Below are 23,728 nucleotides of genomic sequence, written 5' to 3'. Positions count from 1 at the left end.
TAAAATATCAGCAATGAAAGCCAAGCACTAAAAACAGCACCGCGGAACCCATCCCTGGGAGCTGCAGTCAAATCTTAAAGGTTAGCAGTAGATTGTCTTTTGTATCATCATACAATGGGGCCAGTTCTTTTGCTGCATGTCTGAAGTTGATAACCCATTTTCCATACTATTTCTATGCGTGTTTTCTTCTGGACTTGAAAGGGCAACTGCCTACATTACTTCAAAACTTACCATATGGGAATACAGTAGCGATGAGCGATTAATCGAAAATACAGTTAATTTCCGATCATTAAATTAAACACCGAAACCGACTTCGAACGATTAATAAACTGCACAATTCTGATCGATTATTAGACTATAAAACTTCACGTCTTCTTTATGGTCACTCATCATAAAAGTTACTTCCGCATCTCAGCCACTTTCAATTCCAGCGGTTCACGTCAGGCAGTCACTGAAGCTGCTCTCACTCTGGGATCTGTAGTCAAGGGAACCTCGAGACCCACCCTCCTGTAAAGCTCCCATAATGCATACAAAACGGCGTCATGAACAAAAACATACAGGGAGCGTAGCGTAGCAGAACTCTTCGTTATAAATACTTGTCAGAGAAAGAAGGCGAGCGAGTGTTGAAATACTGTAAGTTCATAAATACAAACTATTTGCATTTTCTTTACACATTTATCAGTCACCTTATTAATGACATTTCGTTCCGCAAGAGAAAAGCGGAGGATATTCAATTACATAGATATAGGGTCAGTCCATGTCAGATCAATCACCCTTGAAACCAAAGCAAAGGTTCATGGATGTTGATATAAATATGTATTTATAAGTGAGCTACCCAAAGTTATTGTCTAGTTACACTTGTATGTATCTGTTATTGTTGACTCTTTCTCATTTTAGTTTAGTCAGCAAGACAGGTTAATAAATTATTATTATTATTATTATTTTTTTAAATAAACAAAAATGTTTCAAATTACTATTTCTTGTTTTACGTTTAATTTAATATTATTAAAATGAAAAGTAATAGAACAAAGAATGGCAACCTGAAACAAAAGATTATAAAAATAATTGTAATTATTAATTACAGACAATTATTTTCATAATATTTAGTTTCAGGTTGCCATTCTTTCTTGTAGTACATTATATTTAATGAGTTAATAAACTTCTAGCCATGTATTATTATTATTATTTTCTGTTCTGCAGCATTATCAACCCTAAAGAGTTAGGGATTCAAAAGAGCTGAAGAGAAGATTTCAGGCAGTTGAGAGCAAGAGAGTGCTTTGTCAGATTGTGTGTGCTTTTCTTCTTTATTTAAAAATGTAGTTTCTGTGCGTTTATATATTGGTTATGCTGCTTTAGTAGTGACTTCAATATAATGCATACTGTAAAAAACATTTAAATCAGGAACCTTTTTGTGACTTTTTTCCCCGAAGAATGCTGTTATTAGAATAATCAATAATCGTAAAAATCAGGATTATTTTCAAATATCAAATATTATTATTATTATTTGTTTATTTAGCAGACGCCTTTATCCAAGGTGACTTACAGAGACTAGGGTGTGTGAACTATGCATCAGCTGCAGAGTCACTTATAACTACGTCTCACCCGAAAGACAGAGCACAAGGAGGTTAAGTGACTTGCTCAGGGTCACACAATGAGTCAGTGGCTGAGGTGGGATTTGAACCGGGGACCCTCTGGTTACAAGCCCTTTTCGGAATATGATCGAAATCGACTTGTAAAAGTGATAAATCGCTCAACACTAGATTACAGGTACACCTGTATTTTGCATGGAGTCATCTATGTACACAATTGTTTAAATGTGAAGCACACCTTTTCCGTTTATGGTTCTTGTTTTAAATTGGTAGATGTTTTAGATTAGTAAACTTAAGGAAAACACAAAACAGCTTGTTGGAGCACAATACTCACTGCAGCAGCTTTGAGCCAGCCATTGGACTGCTCTGTCGCTTTCAGGATCCCAGTTTCCTGTGGTTCAAACTTAATATTGCCAAGGGACAGGATTCCAGCAAGGATTGTCTTCATGTCCACTTGCTCCTGAAAGACGTGTGAAAATACAAAGGGATGAATGACTATCCGAAACAACTGTTCCCAGTATTCCCAGAAGTGAGAAGACAAAACCACGCACCTGTTCTTCAAACCCAACCATATCCATGGCATTGCACACCTCATTGTACTTGGTACTCCATTTGTTGACCATTTCAGGGGAACCATATTTGCCATTAATGTATCTGTAATAAAAATTAGAACAGTAGCAATAGTTATCAGGGGTGTGCCGAAACATGTATTTTCCAAGTAATTGCCTTTAAGAAATTAAGTTTTTAGGTATTAATTAAATTAAACAAAACATGTTAATTCCTCAACAAAAACAATCCAGTCCCTCCAACTAAAACTAACTTATACTTTGAGCGAGCTGTCTTGCCTGCCTTTTGATATGAAATCCTTTTTTTTTTAAATTTACTTTAATTAGAAATGCATGATCTCTGCGGTGAATTGAGGTATTGTAGTCCTGGGCAAGGTGTTATTAAACTTGACACAGAAATACATATCCCAGTTTCCAGTGTTAGCTTGTGTTTACACGATGAATCAGTTGCATTGGCTAGTTTTGCAAAATACTTTCCTTGCCACTTTACGGCCGAAGTACTGAGGTAAAAGTGTCAGCATCCAGGATGGACAGGAACACTGGGTTACAACCAGCTTTTAAAACTCAGTGTGAAAGTTAATTGCCCTTGATTGCTATTCAATTGTATAGGGAGGGCAGCTTTTCTTGTTTTGAAATCAACGCATGAATAAATAGGCGTGTTTTGATTTATTTAATACCTTATGACAAATACGTCTTAAAAGCAATTACTCTGAAAATATGACTAATCAGCACACCTAGTAGTTTATATTAGTGCCTGTACAAATCATAAGAGCATTTATCAAAACATAATGCTCTGTTTCCATCAGGCCGGTTTTCTATTTAAAAGATATGAGGTAATACAATACAGTATGTTTTATTGACGAGAGGGAAGAACATAAAAAAAAGAGGTTACTCTGGACTTATTCAAGGTTATAACCATGTGCAGTGTAGTAGCTTCATTTGCTTGGTGGATCTGCAATTATATGTTTTCTCTACATATAAAAACTATGGCTACATTGATAAGACTTCTAATTGAAAGACATTATTCAAAAAGTAAGAAAACAGTTGGGGCGATTCAAGATGAAAGACTTTGAAATGAGCCCATTCAACAATGCCAGCAATTACCTGTACAAGTCTGGGTCCAGCAGCCCGTACATCTCCTTATCTTCAGCAGATATCCCAGCCAACATGCAGTAGAAAATGTGGAAATTCCTCTCCCCCTCGTCTTGGTGCACAACACGAGATTTCTCCAGCAGATATTCATTGATTTTAGCACTCTTCACTGTACAAAAATAATGCTATTTTAATTAAAAACGCTGCTGAAATTCTTCTAATTAGTTCTCTAGGTGTAAAAATGCAAGTATAATTTTTTTTTTCTTTGTTTCAGTTTTCTACAAGTACCTTTTCAGTATAGTGTTGTCATTACAATCTGATATGAAATGCATGATGGTGCTGACTGATAACAGTGACCACTGAACATAGGAACCACTAGATATTTACAAGAAATGTATTGTGGTCATGAATATCAATACAATACAAACGCCAATGTGTGAAGGCAGAAGTTAAGTAGCTGTAGGATGCCACAAAACAAATAAATAAAATTAACTAATGGGAACAAACACAAAAGGGCAGAGCAACTTTGATATCATTATGCCCACAATCACAACAAAGTAACTGTGGCTATAGAAAATTGTGCTAAAATATCTCCAATCCAAGTTTTATTGCAATTTGATAAGAAGATCTAAATACAAATAGAAATGTGTATGGCGCCATCACCATTTCCCTGTCACCAGAAATGTGCATCTCCAATGGATTATAAATAAATACAAATACATCAATTGGATGCACATGTAAAAACTTAGTTTTCAAGTTTCATCATAACTGGATAAGCCAAAAGCACTTCTCTGGTATGTAAAAAATGAAGCATGACGCATATCTCCAGACTCTGCTAAAGAATTATCTTTTGAAACGTCATCACAGCTAGATAACCGGTTCTATCAATATATGTACTGCATGTAAGACTGCCTGCTCTCCCAAAAGATTTAGATGCACTCAAGAAAAGACCTTAACGTGACAACGTTTAGATCAGCTCAATTAAAACTGCCTGTCTAAGTAGGTGAGACAAGCATATTTTAATCAGAAAGTCATGTAGTGCTTAAGTCCAGTCTTTCTGGTTTGCTATTAAACCTGAAGCAAAGCTTCTGAAAGGTGTTGCACAATATACAGGTTTCATGATGTTTCGGTGAAGAACCAGAGCCATGATGAAAAAAATATTTTCCTTTAAAAAAGCAGGACTATAGTATGGGCTTTCGTAAATTATTACACACACCAGAAGAATCAAGCCCTAGATACATACAGAACAGCCTTGCACTGAAGTGAATGGATTTGTGTGTAACCCCTGGTAATTTAATGCATACCTGAAGAGTTCTGGAATCGGAGTTGAATGTATTTTCCAAACCTACTGCTGTTATCATTCATCACTGTTTGAGCATTTCCAAAAGCCTCTAGTAGGGGATTGACCTAAAAAGAAAGAAATGTAAAGCAAATAATTGTTATTTAAGCTATTTGATCATTTCTACATTCAACACAATACTGGACCAACATGGGATAGGGGATTTCAGTAGTGTCAACAGGCCCCATGCAGAGCCAAGACCACAAAACACACACGAGGCAACTAAAAATGTTTCACCCCAACTCCTTTTGGAAATAATGCCCAATGCTATATGATAACCTCCCAGGTAAAAAAACAAACAAACAAAAAACAAATAAAAAGCGTATGGCATGAATGATGTCACAGTAGTACCATGTCAAGAATGTCCCTCTCACAAAAACAATGACATTTGCGCTAAGGATTTCAGCGTGTGTCATTTTCCTTTGAAATGTGATGCTTAAGGTTCATTAGATATGAGATTAACTTTCATGCTGAAACATCAATTTTGAAAAGCTTTACTGCTGTAAATAGATTTGCTGGTGTGGTAATGGGGCTTATGAAAAAGTGTCCCTTTTAGGGTGCGGGACAAAAAAATAAGAACCTGCTTACACCACCTATTAATCTGTTTATTATATTGCATATAAAACAAATGTGGTTCAAAATGTTTGTGGGTCTTTGTATTTCATCAAATTGATGGGATACCAAAATCACCAATTCACAACTACACTAAAAATGTACCCACCCCAACCCAACCGTGGTCTTGGGGGATCTTAATTGAAAATGGAAACAAAGCCAAAATTTCTGCCCAAGACAAAGTACATATACCGCAAAAAATAAATAAATAAATAAATAAAACCCAACCACAGATGCAAACACATGCACAGACTTTGCAGAACTGTTTAAAGACTAGTTTGATTACTTGAGCAAGTTAAAAAGCAATTGTTTTCCAGTTTTTTGTGATTTATTGCCAGCCTAGGTTTTCAATATTTATTTAATCGATTAAAATGCACAAACGATGTAGCCTGAAAAAAAACTGCAAAACACAATACTATATGCAAGACAAAACACTGGCTGATCATTTATGTTGCAGGTCCACCATTGAATGAAAATGTTATTTCTCTTTATTTATTTTTTTTGTTGTTGTCGTTTTTCTAAAAGTACCTTTTCAGTATTGTCTTGTCATTGCAATCTGATACAAGCGGTCTGGTGCTGGGAAATGTACGATGGTGTTGATTAACAGTGACCACTAAACATTATAACCACTACTGCATATATTATAATCTCTAGATATTAAAACAACTAGGTATTTACACGAAGTGTATTGTGGTCACGGATATCAATACAACACAAAACACCAATGTGTGAAGGCAGAAGTGAAGTAGCTGTAGGATGCCACAAAACCAAAACAACATTTACAAAAAGAACTAAAGCTGCAAATTAAAGCTCCCCTCTCCTCATAAACAGGATTGTGGGCCCAAACACACAAGGGCAGAGCAACTTTGATACCATCATGCCCACACTCACAGCAAAGTAGCTGTGGATAGCTTTTCTTCCTAGTGCTGCACACCAGCTTCTTGGAATCCCTGAAAACATAACCAACATTATAAAAGGAGCACTCTCCACTGCAGTGGTAACCCTAATATAATTCCACTTTATGACCAAGTAGGTTATTCAGCAATGGCAACAGACAAGACTCGTACTGCATTAAAAGGTAGTGTATATAACCCACTTAAACCAAGCTTCAATCCAATGTGGTGTCAAAACACCTTACGCTACTTCATTCAACTGGCAACCATTACATCTTCCGACTCACATCCTCCAATTTCTTTGAAAGGGAATCGGACAGCAGTGCTCAGTTGCTCCTGTTACACGCAAGTTTAAAATCAGCTTAGTTACAGTGCAAGTCATTACTAACTTTGCCTTTGTAGGAGCTTTATGATTTAACTTTTTAAAGCTAGTGCAATCCAGTTCAGGTGTATAATACTGTATGCTATCATGTATGGCGCCACGATGTAATATGCATAGACAAGCTCTCTTGTTTTGTCTCAGTGGCTAAAGGAACATTTTGCAGCCTACTGTTGTGACGAAAGCAATGTTTATATACGGCTTGCAAGCATCATGTTCACAAGTGAGAAAGACGCCACAATGCTGCAGTGCATATATCACAAGGACAATTCCAGCTCTGTCGAATATGAAGTAAACGTCACTCAAACTTGTAAACCTTTTGATCCAGTCTTTCATAGCAAAAGTATTAATTTAGAACATGTGTAAAACAGTTCAATATTTATAAAGCCAGGTCAATGCAGTACAATTTTTGATTTAAAAAAAGAAAAGAAAAGAAACAGGGGGTATAATCATAAAGCAATTAATTGTTTTAATGTATGTACTTGACAGTAAGATTCTTTTATGGGCATCAGGAGATGTAATAGTTCATACGAGGTCTAATAAATCTCACAATTTTCCTGTATTCAAAAATCTCCCCGGGTATAAATTCTGTTCATGAAAAGTTCACAGCCATTTAAGTGAAACCTGAAAGTCAGACATTTTCATTTTGGGGAGTACCACTAATTTTTGCATTATTTTTGGACCACCCAACTTAAACATCTTCCCATGGAAAATGTTATTTTTAACTCAGAGATGCAGCTCCAACAGCAGGGATTCTGACTTGCAGGTCTTTAATTTATATCAACTACAGTAAGCGTTAGGAATGCCTTGAAGCTATGGTGCAGACGTTTAGGAAACCACAGCTTCAGAAACATATGTTGAGAAACGTTATACAAGAGGAAGTCAACACAAAAAGAAGTGTTAGAAGGAACAGTTTAAAAATTATATTTAAAAATCTACAAACAGACACACACGCTCATTGGAAATAAAATGTGCATACAAAGTTTAATCCAATTCTGGGGAGCAGTTCTGAAAATATAATAAAGCAAATGTCTGTAAGGTGTTGGTAAAATCGGTCATCAAATTACTGTAAGATGTGGGCAGCAGTGTGGAGTAGTGGTTAGGGCTCTGGACTCTTGACTGGACGGTCGTGGGTTCAATCCCCGGTGGGTACACTGCTACTGTACCCTTGAGCAAGGTACTTTACCTAGATTGCTCCAGTAAAAAAACCCAACTGTATAAATGGGTAATTGTATGTAAAAAATAATGTGATATCTTGTAACAATTGTAAGTCGCCCTGGGTAAGGGCGTCAGCTAAGAAATAAATAATAATAATAATAATAATAATAATAATAATAATAATAAAAGGATATTCCCAATCAAGAAACATCCATTAAAACAACATTGCACAGTAAATGCAAAATGCAGAGGTCTGGTTTCTACTGCACAATGTGAGAGACGCATACAGCATGACAGGTTAAAAATCAAAGTTCAGGTCATAAAAAAGGGTTTACTGTACTATATGGTGAATGGGAAATTCATGGATTACATCCGGGTATTAAGTTAGAAAATCTCAAAAAGCATTTGATCTCCTGGAAACCAACAACTCACAAAGCCACTTCCAGTTAAAAACCTGATGTTTAGTATTTCTTTATTATTTAAAGTTATCAACTGCTCTTTGCTGACTTATTCAAATCAAACAAACACTCTCTCTGCCCATGTCTATTAAACTTGTTTTTTTGGCATGAACTTGGTAATAACAGAGAAACCACCAGAGAGGGAGAAAAGGAAATGAAAAAGCAAAAGCCTTGGGTATGGAAAAACTTGCGTCTTCCCTGCTAAGGCTCAGCACTTTCCCAGGCTCAGCAGAGGTAGCGTATTCCTGTCTGTATTTTTCAGATTCTCTTTTCTCACAAGCTGTGCTTATTCTTTCAAACAACCCATGACATGACATTCAGTTTTACAGACTTGTTTCATGGCTACTGCCGCTAACTTTTATTTTTCTAACCATCTTTGTTGATACACAGCTTAATATTGACTAATTTTAGAAGGAAAACAAAAAAAAGTGTTCTGCTGTGTATGGATGACACAGACTAGCATGTGTTTCTCCCCAAGTCTAAAATAGCAACACCACCGAGCCTAGTAGAAACCCAGCACATTTACTCTGGATTGTATTCAAAGTCAAACTTGTACAACTGGCTGAACTGCTGACCTGGATCTTCCCAAGTAAAGCATGCAGATCAGTCAAAAACAGTATCTGTCTGCTTGAATCATCCACTAGATCTACTTCTCAGTCTACATAAAAACTAGAAATATTCTAGGATTACACTCCCTGTTGTTAAAGGCTAATTGCTGTATCACCTGACAAATGGCAACTCGCTAGGTACAGGGTTAGATTGCACCAAGTCACAGTTGTTTACAAAAAAGGCATTAAGCAGTGTGTGTAATATTACACACATTGTACATAGAGCCACAATGGGGCTGGTCGCTGGCTTGAATTCATGTTCTGGATTTTATGTGGACATAATTTTGCACCGCCTAAATACTTTCAACGTGTTCAACAGCTCTTTCAAGAGAAGCATAATATACCTAACTTGTTGTTTGGTAGCTTCCAGAGACCATAGCATAGTGCATAACAGCAGGAAGAAAAGAAAAAAATAAATAAAATTCGGAAGATGAGGCAGTGGATGGGGGAGGCAAACAGGCAACAACCCACATTACTCATTGCTGTATGAACTCAAAAGAGCTTACACTAAACACAGCAGAGCATAGATAACTGCAAAAACAGTGTATCGGTTTGGTATTTTGTAAGCCTTTTAATAGCACCAAGATAACAAAACGTGTTCTTGATGTACAGTATACACTTGAACAATAACAAAAAAATAAGTCAGGAAACAAAACAAACCACACACACACACACACACACACACACTGGACTTTTGGGTACTGTGTATTGCCAACAATTTCCAGATAATACGCATATTAGCATTTATTCATTAATACGAAGGTCAAAGCTGAGTTAGAAGTTTATGAAGGTTCACCAGTTGTGAGGGACATAACAAACCTTCCTATGAAGTGAAAACCTGCTTTTTTCATTGCAGTCACTAAGCTGACCAAGTGGCTATGCAATATTTCAGAAGTAACATTTTGGCAATTATGGTTCTACTCTTATTTACCAAAACGCTTGTGTTTTGTTAAGAAGAACAAAGAAAGCTATTGTATGTAAGCTTCATACAAACTGCAGTACCCAGTAACTATTGTACTCAATAACGTGATGGATCTTTTTGGCATGTCTGGGGTAAGCATCAAATACAAAAGGATCTTCTATTTCAGAAGTCAAATACCGTGGGACAACAGCACTAAACAGCAGGCTCAAATAACACATATTTGACTTCCAACACATGCTCTACAGAAGTAACATAACAAAGGCACGTTTTCACAGAGTAAAACTGGTTTCCAAGGCATTGCCAGACCCCCTTTGTTAAAGATTAGGTATTTGAGGCATTATAACAAGGGACTTGTTTGAAAGGATAACACGCTATTATTTCAATTACCCTAATCTGTACAACTTTACATATCAAAAAGGAGATATTGGCAACCAATTTCAATACTTTTAAGGCAGCATTCTAAAAGGCAAAAGGGTAGATAATTCTTTTTGTTTACACGTTTGACCTCCAAGCTAAATAGGTTGTTACAATGTATAGCCAACTTGCAGTCGCTCATCCATACTGTACATATATATCCAGATACTGAATTTAAATTCTAAAACTACCAGTATCTTACACTTTACTCACTTATGTTTTTGTACTGCGATCTCAACTGGCTCTTATAATGCTGATGTTGCTAATGTATGCAAAGCAGTGGTTTAGGAGTCGCCACTTTCATGAACCTCAGTTGCTGTCTTTTATGGGAGGATTTGCTCAATGACTGAAGTGTCATCATTATCTACTAATGTACGTGCTGCATCCCACTCTTCATTTCCTTCTCTCTCTTCTAAATCGTTTCCTTCTACACCTTATCCTTGTGATCAGGGTGCAGCAAAACAAACCATTCCTTCTGAATTGTTTATAATTATACAGCAGGTCATGAGTTATATGGCTGGATTTCAGATACAGTGAGCTTATGCAAGAGCACGCACTACAGTACATATGATCACATACAATAGATCCAGATGGAAAGAGTGAAATCATTAAATCTGGATTGAGATTAAATTCTTGTATTTTATCATGCCATCATCTAAGGTCCCCAAGTAATTTTCCACCCCTTTGGGTTACTGTTTGGGCTAAATGAAAGTAAACCTGGATTTTTAGGACGCTGTAACTCCTACGCCTTTGGAATTCTGTGCTTTGTGTTTTCAAAAGGAAAATTGTATATCTTTACTATAAAGATGTTTCAATACTAACCTGCAGAATCTGCTGTTCAAGTTGAGAGTTTGCTTTACACAGCTCCATGATCTGTCGTAGCAGCAGTTTTGTGCTCTCTGTCTTCCCAGCACCACTTTCTCCACTAGAAGAGGAGAATGATTAAGGAGAATCATCAGGTTATGTTGGTATTGACAATCTGAATAAAAAAAACAATCAAAAAGCAACATAGGATCTCAGACTCAATGTTGCATCTAAAGAATTGTCAGCCTGTATGTGTTGGTTAATAGAGGGTATCCAGGTAAACCTGGGGCCTTCTGGTACAGAGGCAGATATAAAAGGTATTGTACATTTATTTAGGAAGCACTCAAATCTACTACAGTCTACAACAGGAACAGCATCAAAACCCATAGTTGTAGCTGCTATTACCTGAACAAAAACTAGTTCACATTTAAGAACAAACTCTGGAAACTTGTGAAACATTTGCCCACAGGAAACCAATAATAATCATCAATAATAATGTGGTTTACATTTGCATTTTGGGAGAACACTCCTCCCAAAATAATTTCCCTTAACAATTTTGCATTTCTGCAAAATGCTCTTGGATAATATTACTATGAAATGTACATTTAGATTTGTATGAATACACTCAAAGATAAAAGAATAAGTGTGCTACTGTCAAAGTTCTTTAAAGATTAGAATAAAAGCCAAAATATAGTGTAGCCAAAATTAATTCTAATACTGGGTTTAGAAATGTATCAACTGATTTTTACTCACAACTCCTTGTTAAGGAGGCTGTGTGATCCAGTGGTTAAAGAAAAGGGCTTGTAACCAGGAGGTCCCCGGTTCAAATCCCACCTCAGCCACTGACTCATTGTGTGACCCTGAGCAAATCACCTAACCTCCTTGTGCTCCGTCTTTTGGGTGAGACGTAATTGTAAGTGACTCTGCAGCTGATGCATAGTTCACACACCTGAGTCTCTGTAAGTCGCCTTGGATAAAGGTGTCTGCTAAATAAACAAATAATAATAATAATAACACATACCATTTAATATATGTAAAAAAAATAGGGCTATATTATACATTCACTATCTAAAGTTGGACAAGTTGATATCCATTTTAAACTTGATAAAAGAAAAGGCAATACAGCTTAAATACAGCAATAAATGTAATAATGGTATAAAGGAAATGTTTCACAGCTTCATTTCTAGAATCTCTGTAAGCAGAAGTAGCCTCAAAACACACACACACACACACACACACACACACACACACACACACAGATGCACAAAAGAAAAGCAACACTCAGGTCTAAAGGATTTAATCAAATATTTTAAACAGGGATAGCAAAAAAAATGACAGGAATGTAAACAAAAATACAGATCAAAGAATCGTGATAAGTTTTCAGTTTTTTTACACTGTAAAAATGAAAACATTACAAAGTTAAGCCATATCCACACTGGACGCGAGCAAATAATTTATAAGTCACTGCAGTCAAATGGGAGTATCCACACCAGCAGCATTCATCGGTGAATAAAACAGTCCACCCCTCTCTCTGCCGCAACCTCAGATGTTCTCCGACCCACAGACTGGCTGCCTTCAATCATGCCGATAGCAACCAGGCGATCTTCATTACTCAAGCGGAGCATGGTCGTTTTAATTGCATGAATTAAAATCATGTCTTTTCGAATGGCTATTTATACAGATTCTTAATCAACTAATTTTGGCAATTTTAATTAAACTCAAATACCAAATCACATGACTTGAGCTCAGTATTTTGTTATCCCAAGGAACAATACCTCTCAAGCAATCAACAAACCTATCTGCTCACTATTTAAAATGTAAATAACGCTATGTATGTGCCCAATGAGCTATTGATGTAAAATTTAGACTGTTGCATTTTCATTGTGCATCCGTACATATATACAAACATAGAGTATATAAATAAACATACAGGGTAGATATCTATTTTAAATACTGCCCTTTTCCTTCACATCAGTCCTGTTGGGTTGTTTAATTAATCCTCCTATTAAAATCATATAGAAATATGCAGTGGAATTGTAGAGGTGGGGGAGATTTAGAGCAAGCAGGGGTATTCATACGTTGCTGCTGTTGAGATCACGAAGATGCCCTTTTGTCTCCTACTAAAACGTCACAAGTCATTAAATGTTTTAACTACCACCTGCTTAAACATGATGATATGACGAAGGGTGTGTTGCTTAGCTCTTATCTTTACATAAACACACATTTCTGTTGCTTAATATATATTTTTTCTTTTTTAATGTGCCTATCCTGCATGCTTCAGCCCTACCCTTTTTGTCGTAATTCACAAACGTGGTATCAACATGGTGACGTATGTTCCAGTATTTACACCTTACACAATACACCCATGACACAAATTACCCAAAATAAAGTTGAACAGCCCGGCTGCTGAAAGGACAGGATGAATCAACTCCTGCTATGTTTTATAACCCCTGATAATAAAAAATAGTGAATTACACTGGGATGGGTTATTTATGACCAGTGGTTAGTCAGTACAATACAATGCAGGAATGAAATATGGTCCTCACCAATCTAGGGCAGCAGTGTGGAGTAGTGGTTAGGGCTCTGGACTCTTGACCGGAGGGTTGTGGGTTCAATCCCCAGTGGGGGACACTGCTGTTGTACCCTTGAGCAAGGTACTTTACCTAGATTGCTCCAGTAAAAACCCAACTGTATAAATGGGTAATTGCATGTAAAAATAATGTGATATCTGTATAATGTGAAATAATGTATAATGTGATATCTTGTAACAATTGTAAGTCGCCCTGGATAAGGGCGTCTGCTAAGAAATAAATAATAATAATAGGAGTGATGCTTCACACTGAAGGTGCTGTCTAAAACAGCATGACACAGTTTGTTTTGTTATGCAAAAGAGATGATCTCATTACATACATGTTCTCTGTGATCATACAAATAACATTGAAAATACAGGTGCATGAATCATGGTGTTGACAGAGGTCATTTACTATTCCATTTGAAACAACCAAAGAAACAGCTTCTCGAATGTGTGCAGCAATAGAAATTTCAATTGGATTTGTCTATTATCTCAATCAACACTATTAACCCTCATCTGGGTGTCACCCGGCCCAGTCTATTTTTGTTGCTATGCTAATTGACCTTATCTTTTTTTTTTTTTTACAGAAGGGAAAATATATACCACACATTCTATTTTAAGTCAGCAGTTTAACAGAAAAATAGACTGGTCAAATGGAGGCATCCTTACCTGATAACAATGCACTGATTTCTGGGCCCAGTTGCTAACCTTCCTAGCATGGACTGGTAAGCTCTATCAGCAACAGCAAAAATATGGGGAGGTAGATCACCTTTTTCATGGCATTTATACTTTTCGGACACCTAAAGAAAAAGAAAGCAAAGTTATTCGTGTTAGTGGATATGACTTGAGGGCTGGTTGCGTTTCAGTCAGAAAAAGAAAACTCTTCCCTCAGAATTAAAAAAACAAAACAAACCAAAAACATGGTGTCAGTTCATCTCTTTGTACACTTAACCACTTCTAAAGTAACTGCTTTCCCAATCTTCCCTGCATTTCAATCAGATGTCCAGTTCAGGAGATTTTGATTCTTTCTATGCCTTCGCTGCTAGCCTTTCATCAAATCACACTTTGGCAGGAAATCATTTCTGCTGGGGGTTCAGTTTGACAGCAGAGGCAGACAAACAGTACAAAGTGACTGTCCCAAGGTCTCAACAAGTCAGACAAGTTTGGATGCAAAACCACGATCAATTCAAATCTAGTCTTTGACAAATTCAAGATTATTCTGCATCCTTTTAAACACAATGTCTGCTACAGTTCATTTTTAAAGTGGTATTGGACACTTACCGTTTTTTCATACAGTGGCAGGTATTTAAATGGATTTATGGCCACAAGAATATCCCCAATGTATGTCTGAAAAAAAAAGGAAAGTTTGTGACAGAGTACACGTAACATTAAAAGAACAAACTGGCAAGATACTAGTAATGATCCCTTTTGAGCGACACGGACCTCAATATAGGGATATTCCACCTGTTGCATCGATACAATATGTGTTCACTTTTCTGAGACCCCCAACCCATTCCTGTCATGGGCTACTTTTTTTACCTTGCAGCCGAAAGTGTTATTCTGCTTATATGCAACGGTAACACTTTTCTTTTTTCCTTAATGCAAATTAGGAAGAAAAAGGGCAGGGCACAGAACTTAATGACCGTTTGTCAAAGGATGTTGACACATTGCAGACCACCACAAGATTCTGGAAATCACAGTGCTTTCCCCAACAGGTCATGCTTTAATTCTGGCACCTTACGACATTCTGAGTAATCCGAACATGTTGAATTTCTAATTTGTCCTCTTAATAAAAAAAAATAAAATATATATATATATATATATATATATATATATATATATATATATATATATATATCTATATCTATATCTATATCTATATATATATATAACACGTTAACAAGATTAATTACCTATTTATTTAATGTCAAGTTCATGCATATTTTTGAATTATGAACACTAAGAGGGCCGCATCACTTTATCCATTAAAGTAGTGCCACAGTTATCGCTGATAAACATGTGTCAACCAAATTCCATATTGTACCAAATATAAAACACTATTTTTATATATATGATTTTAAAAAAGATTAGAGCTACAATTCCCCCTTTTTAATTGTTTCCAAAATAAGACTGCTGGTGCATAGCCATTTTACCCATTCCAGATTATTACAAGCCTGATTAGACCCAGTGTATGGGTAACAAGCACAAGTGTGTCTTATTAAACTCACAGTAAATCCAGGAATTAATCAAATGGCTATGTAATGGGAGTCTTCTTCCCATCCCTGGTATGTACTTTAATAGTATAATTATACAGTGATAATATCAGACTAAATGTCAATTATGCACCTGTTCATGTATAAATGCTTGGGTGTGTACATGGATTACACACAGCTTGAACTTAAACAATAAATATATCTCCAATGTAAGCTTGTCAGTCACGCATAATGAAACAAACAGAAATCATCAGTATAGTAATACATGAAGAACCCCACTGCATGACAATTTAAGCCATTCTAGCTTTTACTATAAGCTTAATTAGAAGAAGTAGTTAAGGCCACACTGTCAGTGTTCTCTGAAGTGTGCCAGGTTTATGTTTTTTCACATGAGAAAGCACATTTACATGAGCTCTGATACTCAAGGGTTGTTTCTGGATATGGCTGGCATTCTCCTTACTGAGAGCTGTTGCACTTTAGTCCAAAAAAACTTTCAGTCTCTTGTTAAAAAAAAGTGAAGGTGGCTTACTTTAGCCATGGTCACAACGTCCTTAGAAATTTGGACCATTGCACCCCCTTTGTTCCAATATGCCTTATTGCTTTATAGGAAATTAGTGTATAGAGGTTTATTCCAACAACCTTGTAAAAACACACTTGGGGAAGACAAATTTCCATTTGCCCATATTGAGCTTAGTCGCACATGCAACTTCAACTTTTATTTTAGCTATCAGTAGTAAAATACATTTTTATAGCATTACAAGAGCCAATCAAATCGCGTGCAAGTCGCCAAAAGGCTTCTACATTCATAGCGTTTTAAAAGTCAAAGCACAGCAACTGCAGACATGTGCTCTGACTTTTAAAACGCTGTGAATGTAGAAGCCTTTTGGCGACTTTCACGCAATTTGATTGGCTCTTGTAATGCTTACATTTGCGTATCTGATTACCCATAATTCTATTGTTCCACCTTAACTCGAAAGCTACTTGTAATATATGTCACACAATGTCGTGAATAATTTTCTGTGAAAAAAGTTGCAGTTAAAAGAAAGTGTGATTGCACTCTGTCCAAAATCTACTCTCAGCTCCCGCGGAACCAGGCGCCTTAAAGATTTACTGGAATAATAAAAAGACAAAGCCAACATTACCACTTGGCAAATACAGGTGTCATTTACACAGCACATTTAAGTTAACTTCCCAGCACACACAGCATGTTCTACAGTACCCAATTCAACCGTGTGTGTGTTGTACAGTGCTAATACTAACTAAGATTTAAAGAAATAATAAAAGAGTTGACGTTAAGGCAAGTGGGGGAGGGGCGTTGACTCAAGACAGGTGCGAAATAACAAGCAATATTAATGTAATATTTTTAACATGAGCTAGATAGATTACATTTAGAATTAGGCATGTTTAAAATTCAAGTCAAAGCACACAGTTATGTTAAAGAATCAAGAAATGCAGTTAATATTTATTAAATAGTGAAAAACAAAAGTAAAGGGTTTGCCTGAAAAAAGCGTGCTGCGTAAGTCCACTGTAATGTCATTTTAAATCTTCATAAAACACACATTAACCTTTAAAGCTGAAGTCTATTGCAAAAAAGAAAAAAAAAAAAAAAAAAAAAAAGGTTTGTATCTTAACAGGAAAGCGTAATTAATCAGACTCAGAGTCTGTGATGTCGGATCCAAAACGAAAAGTGCTTACAATTTATTCAATTCAATGCACAGAGCAACTACTGTACTGCACAGCTTGTTCTACTCACTGGAAGCGCGAGGTTTGAAATCTCAGGCATTATTTGCATATGGTTATTTTTTATTTTTCTGTGCATGGTTATAAGAAATGGTGAAAAATTCAGCTAAAAAAGTGGGGGTGGGGCAATAGTTCAAACGTTGACTCGGCAGAATCAGGTATAAATATATTTTAATACTGCACTCCCACCTTCTCCCCCTGGGAAGTATACATGCCTACACAACAATGAAAATAAGATTTTTATTCTGCCACTTCACTCAAAACTATTCTTTAATCCAGTTGCATACTTGCAGCATGTTAAATAATTTAGCTAGTCATAAGCATTACAGCAAACTGGAAAGGCCCAGCAGGCACTGCTGTGAGAGACAGAGCTGCAGAAAACATTTCCATTTTTTCCACAGGGAACTTGACTGCACGTTAGGACTAGTGTGCGATTTCACCTGCTCCAATCAGGTTAGACCTCCTGAAGTACTGTATTGAAACTACTTTCAACTTCCAGTCGGGTGGAGGGTCATAAGCAATGCTCTAGTAGTCACAATAATCACTTCGGACCAACCCACTCAATTTTTAATTACCATCAGATAACAGCACAGGCTGCTTACAGTAACAGGTCTTGCAGAACTCAGCTCATTCTGCTAGTGCCCTCATGTTTCCAAATGTAATTGTATTCAGTGCACATGAAAGTCCAATGAAATCCCAGATACATTTCTTTCAGGAATAAAATGATAAATAGGCTATATTTTAGAATGAACTATTTGTGAAAGTCAAGTCGAAGCAATGCAAACCAGTTTCCGCTATTTAAACCGTGTTAAGAAAAGATAATGCATTAGCTGTACAGTATAAACACATTATACACTATCTATTCATACCCAAGAGATAATCGCTATTTTAGGTAACTTCACGTGGCAGGCACAGAATACAATGCAGTAGCATAAAATACTAGTAGTTTCCTTTAGACAGAATATAAAATGCATTATACTCCTGACCATTATTGCTTATGAGTCATAATGAAACTTACAGTATACGTCTGCAGACTTCTGTATCTCTGCATTCAAGGCTTTTTAAAACGTATCTAGTCTTAGTTCTTCATGACATGCCCCCATCATAACTAAGCACATGTGTAACCACATTTGTACTGCAATGTCCCTGAATGACCAGAATTTGGTTAGCATAGCAGAACTAGTAAATGAATATCTCTCCCAGTTGCTTCAGTATATATCCTTTCATAAATACAACAAATTCTTATAATATTTGCAGCTTTTGGTCCAACAAGGGTTTTTTGGGCGACACCTTTTAGTGGGATCAGCTGGATATGTAAAATACACTAGCTCTTGAGACCACAGAGTTCTGTTCTTCATGCGAGACATGAAAACGTAAGGTAATGAAAGTTCCCCTAACAGGTCAGTTTAGCCTCAGAAAAGGAAAAGTCTACAGTGTTGTATATGCTGTACATATTTAGCAGATCCTATCAAGACGATACCACCCATAAATAAATAAATAAATAATTCACAACGTTCTTGTTCTTTTCCTTTGAGGACCAGCACAGCTTATTCTGCTGTACGGCTTTCAGTCCCAAATGGGAATGCTGCGCTCTAACACTCCCACATCTTAAAATGCTGGCACTGGTTATTTATTTGCAGCAAAAGCACAGTGTACTAAAATACTTTTCTGTCCTTCACACTCTGAATCCCAGGAACTTTCTCTGTTTTCAGCATTTCCATGATTCTAATGGGGGTAGTTGTTTTGTACAGTTAAAGAGTACTAACTTAGTTCTTATGTGTTTCCATTAACCCTGCAAAACAGAAAATGGATCATGGCAGTACCTAGCTCTTCGAATGACCGAATATGGCTCTCTTAGTCATTTTTTTAAGAGGTACTAGTAGCAGCATCCACACAAATGCACCGCTGCTCGACTCAGTCATCACATACTACCTCACTGTTCTTTTAGGCCCACTTACCCTCTGCTCTTATTGATGTATCTAATCCTGGAGTCTGTTTTACCATGCATAGGGTTTGATTTGCTTGCTCTTTACAAACCACTTGCTCCAAGTAGTTTAGCACAAGGGGACCCAATGTTGTACTATTGTAATGCAGAGGTTCTGCATGCATAAATTGGTTCCTATTAGTTTTCAAATACGTCTGATAAATGGAGGTAGGTCCTGGCATCCATTATTTTGTAAGGTACAGTGCAGATCCTATGACACTGTTGCCTGTGAAAGTAAATAGATTCCTTACCGGAAAACATGATTCTGTACTGACTTTTCATAGATAACATGGTTGATTTACAAAAGCATTCAGACACTGAAGTCAAATTTTACTTCATGTGATCTGTCAAACAAAATATATGCAAAGTTATTTAAAGAGGCCTTATGAAATGTAATAAAAAAAAAAAAAAACCTTACTTCCAATGCAGTTTACTGTGAAATGGTAGATTTCAATGCCTAGTATCTATTTGTACACCATAGTCGTTATTGTAAACATTCACCAACTACATTTGACTTGCTCGGTCTACACAGTAACAACCACTGAGTACTGGTTAGGGCTCTGGACTCTTGACCGGAGGGTCGTGGGTTCAATCCCCAGTGGGGGACACTGCTGTTGTATCCTTGAGCAAGGTACTTTACCTAGATTGCTCCAGTAAAAATCCAACTGTATAAATGGGTAATTGAATGTAAAAATAATGTGATATCTTGTAACAATTGTAAGTCGCCCTGGATAAGAGCGTCTGCTAAGAAATAAATAAATAATAATAATAATGTATGCCATCCATTGTGAAATGGCTGGATGATGACTGGCAACATTTTTCCAGTTTTTTTTTACAGAAAATGTGCCTTGCTTTTGAAAGCTACGTTTTTAGTGTTTTTTTTTTGTTCCCCAAATAACTAAAATAAATTAAAAACAAAACAAAAAAAAAAGACTTTTGATCCTTACATGTAAAAATATTCAATAAAATAAATAAATGTTAAGGAGAACATGCTTTTTTTTTTCCTTTTTTTTTAAATCACCTACATATAAGCACGCGGTTACGTACACTTTTTAATAATTAAATAGCATAATTACACTGAATCCAGCAAGAAAAAATGAAATCATCATGTATAAAAACTAGTTTACATATGTAATGGCAAGGCTGCACAGACTTTTTGTTCTGATTTTAAATCTTCCGGTAAGCATATTCAAAAAGAACAAAAACATTTAAATTACAACATGGTTATCAGCTCACAACCACTTGTGGTCACCATCTATTCAACTTTTGACAACATGCACTTTCTTTTTTTTAACGTACTTACATATATATGGTTTTGTTGAAATCTGTTGCTGAGTGACTCCAGTAAACTTTTTTCATCCAGTTCAGAAAGAGTTGCCAAATCTTCTTGGGTTCTAACTGCCATTGTTCTTAAATAATACTAGAAAGTTCTTAATGATAACCAGCGCCTGGGAAAATCTCGTTGTAAAACCAATTATAAATCCAAATACCTCCTTACGAGACGTCTCCTGGTTCTTCTTCCTGCCTCCAAAACTTTACATAAGATTTTAAGATGTTGTTATCATGCACAAGCTCCCTCGAACGCACAGAACAGAGGATATATTACCGAAAGCGTATTTTCTCCGGTACTGACACAAACATATTATTTTATAAATAAATAAAAGTACACTTTCTGAGTATTAGTGGCATGTAACAATTTGTACTACCGTGTTACTCACGCTGAAATGAAAAACGCTTTTAATTCTGAGAGTTTAAAGCTCTGCAACGCCCCCTGCGATTTCTGACAGTACAAAACTAATTAAGGTGGTTCCCTGAAATTAGGTGCCTTGTCATTTATGGATACAGACTCGTTTTAATGGCAACATTACAACACGGAAACGACACAGAGAAAAATGATGTCTAAAAATTGTAATCGATTGTTTATAATAGTTGTTCGGTCAAGTTTAAATTGATCTAATAAACCCCAAACAACCTTACAATCCTACATGTTACAACGCGAGGTTATTTAGATGTATCAATAAGGAAACATTTGTTTAAATAAACCTCTGTTCAAATGTTAAAAGTTTTCAAAATACGGTTAATAATACCTATCTGTATAATAAAATGTTCACGTGTAGACGATGATTCAAATGCTGGCCACAACATATTCATAAACCACCTTAAAAAAAATCCCGAGAACATAGTTGTGATAACACGTGTGCAAGCGTTCAATAAACCAACCATTAGCCAAACAAATCTCAGAAGTGCTTACCCCAATGTTGCCAATGTATTTATTTATTTATTTATTTATACTAAACCTGCAGCAAAAGATTCTGACTCATCGGGTTAAGTTTGGATTAATTAAAGAGTGTAGAAAAATAACTTTTCTTATTTATTTATAAAAACTTTTTATAAATAAATAGAGAGCGTAAACCAGATTGGAGAGGGCTGAGTAGAGAGGGGTTAGACAGGAAAGCAGAGAGCTGGCGCTGTACTGCCTGCTCAAGGGTTTTAGAGAGGAAGGGTAAGATGGAGACAGGACGGTAGTTCTGGAAGGAGGTGGGCAGCAGGAGTGATATCAGGAGAGAGCCAGGTTTCAGTGAGAGCAAGGATATCGAGAGACAGGGAGGTGGGAGTCAAATGCAGAGATGAAATCAGCTTTGTTAGCAGAAGAGTGACAGTTCCAGAGGGCACCAGAGAGAGTGCAGGAGGGAAGAGAGTGGGAGGGGGGGAGAGGCAGAGGGATGAGGTTAGAGGGGTTAGGGGAGCAGCAGGGGAGAGAGGACGGGAGTGAGAGGACAGAACAGGGATGTGAGAGACAGAGAGGTGCAGTAGTAGTGGGCAGCAGTGTGGAGTAGTGGTTAGGGCTGTGGACTCTTGACCAGAGGGTTGTGGGTTCAATCCCCAGTGGGGGACACTGCTGTTGTACCCTTGAGCAAGGTACTTTACCTAGATTGCTCCAGTAAAAACCAGTATAAAAAAACTTATATACAGTAAAGAAAAAGTATAATGTGAAATAATGTATAATGTGATATCTTGTAACAATTGTAAGTCGCCCTGGATAAGGGCGTCTGCTAAGAAATAAATTATAATAATAATAATAATAGTGGGAGGGTACAGATCTGTCTAGTAGTTGGTGTCTTCCAGAGCGCTGCTATGTTCAGATTTTCTCCAACAGCCTCTCTTCGTACCCTCACATTGCAAGCGAACTGGTTAACAGCTGCTAAACTGTGCCAAGACAATACTTAAGCAATACAACAGTTTCAATGCACTTCAAAGGGAAAACAATCAAATTGCAAATCTGTTAACAATATAATCAGTTTTGAGATACCCAGTAAAGAAAATAGCTCAGTCCTTCCCAGCACCAACTGCAGTGCCACTTCTTAAGCTGGTCTATTTTAAAACTGTAGAAAATATTAGCGAACAAAAAAAAGGTTCCAGCAGACTGGACAAGCGGCCTACCTCGTGGCCTTTACCCTGAGCTGGCTGCCAGGTACAGAAAGGGCTAATACCTGAAAGGGTTAACACCTCTAGGAAAAAAAAGAATTTAGTATGAGGGCTCAACTTCCTGTTTTTCTAAATGTAAACACAAGCAATTAGGCTGGTGAAGTGTTCAATGTCAACTGAATTTATTAAAAGACACTGAAATCCAACTTTAAATAATTCCAGAAGCACATCATGTTAAGTCTTATTACAGTAGATTGTTGTTAATTGCATTGCCCATGTGCCTACTGTTTTATGCAATTACCAGTGTAGTGATATATGCTCCTTGCACGGGAGTCGGCTCTTTTGTACAGCGGTATCAGTGCTATGCTTTAGTGCGAGAGGTCCCGGGTTCGCGCCCCTCCTCTCTGCCTGTGTGTGGATTTCCTCGCCCTGTGTGATGCACCTGCCTGCGAGAACCAGGATCGCTACACCAGCATATGCAATTACCAGTAACATATACAGTGAAATTCATTTAATTGTTACCTGATAATTGCATACAATTGTGAAGTACATTTCTTTTGAAAATGTATGTTCCTTATTCTGGCTAAATGAAAATGTAGGTTCCTTATTCTGGTTAAATGCATAAAACTGTAAGGCACACAGGATATGCATTTCACAGCATGTGCATTTTCATGGGAAATGTGCTTTACTTTCAAGTTAACACGGTTATGCAGTTATCATCTATGCAATTCATTGGAATGCACTGTACTTGTATAATTTTTAAATCTTAAACCATACAGTAATATTATATTGGCACACCATCAGGGCCGGATTAACCTATATGCAAATTAGACATGAAAGTGCCTGATTTTGGTTTGAAACTGGAAAATTAATGGTTACCATGCACAGGCATGATGGAAAATACTGTACAGTGACTGCATCTGTATTTGTCACCTTCTTTTTTTCAATTTTCTATTCAA

At 36.7% G+C, this 23,728-nt stretch overlaps 1 protein-coding gene across 2 annotated transcripts in view; it reads right to left on the bottom strand.

Moving 5' to 3' along the window:
• The window catches only part of LOC117963575 (myosin-IIIb-like), a 47,502-nt gene extending 26,212 nt beyond the window's left edge, over positions 1 to 21,290 (bottom strand). The window contains exons 1-8 of one of the 2 annotated variants that reach the window (XM_058991512.1): positions 20,647 to 21,290; positions 14,688 to 14,753; positions 14,076 to 14,206; positions 10,853 to 10,955; positions 4,552 to 4,654; positions 3,260 to 3,416; positions 2,141 to 2,243; positions 1,924 to 2,049 (exon numbers count right to left, since the gene is read on the bottom strand). In XM_058991512.1, the coding sequence (XP_058847495.1) occupies positions 1,924 to 2,049; positions 2,141 to 2,243; positions 3,260 to 3,416; positions 4,552 to 4,654; positions 10,853 to 10,955; positions 14,076 to 14,206; positions 14,688 to 14,753; positions 20,647 to 20,748 (891 nt within the window). In that variant the 5' untranslated portion in view covers positions 20,749 to 21,290. The remainder of the gene's footprint in view (positions 1 to 1,923; positions 2,050 to 2,140; positions 2,244 to 3,259; positions 3,417 to 4,551; positions 4,655 to 10,852; positions 10,956 to 14,075; positions 14,207 to 14,687; positions 14,754 to 20,646) is intronic. The other variant, XM_058991516.1, reaches the window with a different exon arrangement.
• Positions 21,291 to 23,728: the final 2,438 nt, after the last annotated feature.

The sequence above is a fragment of the Acipenser ruthenus genome, chromosome 2 (genome assembly GCF_902713425.1).
Source record: "Acipenser ruthenus chromosome 2, fAciRut3.2 maternal haplotype, whole genome shotgun sequence".
NCBI classification, from domain to species: domain Eukaryota; kingdom Metazoa; phylum Chordata; class Actinopteri; order Acipenseriformes; family Acipenseridae; genus Acipenser; species Acipenser ruthenus.
Note: the sequence above shows the minus strand (reverse complement) of the source record. Positions and strands in the feature narration are given on the sequence as shown.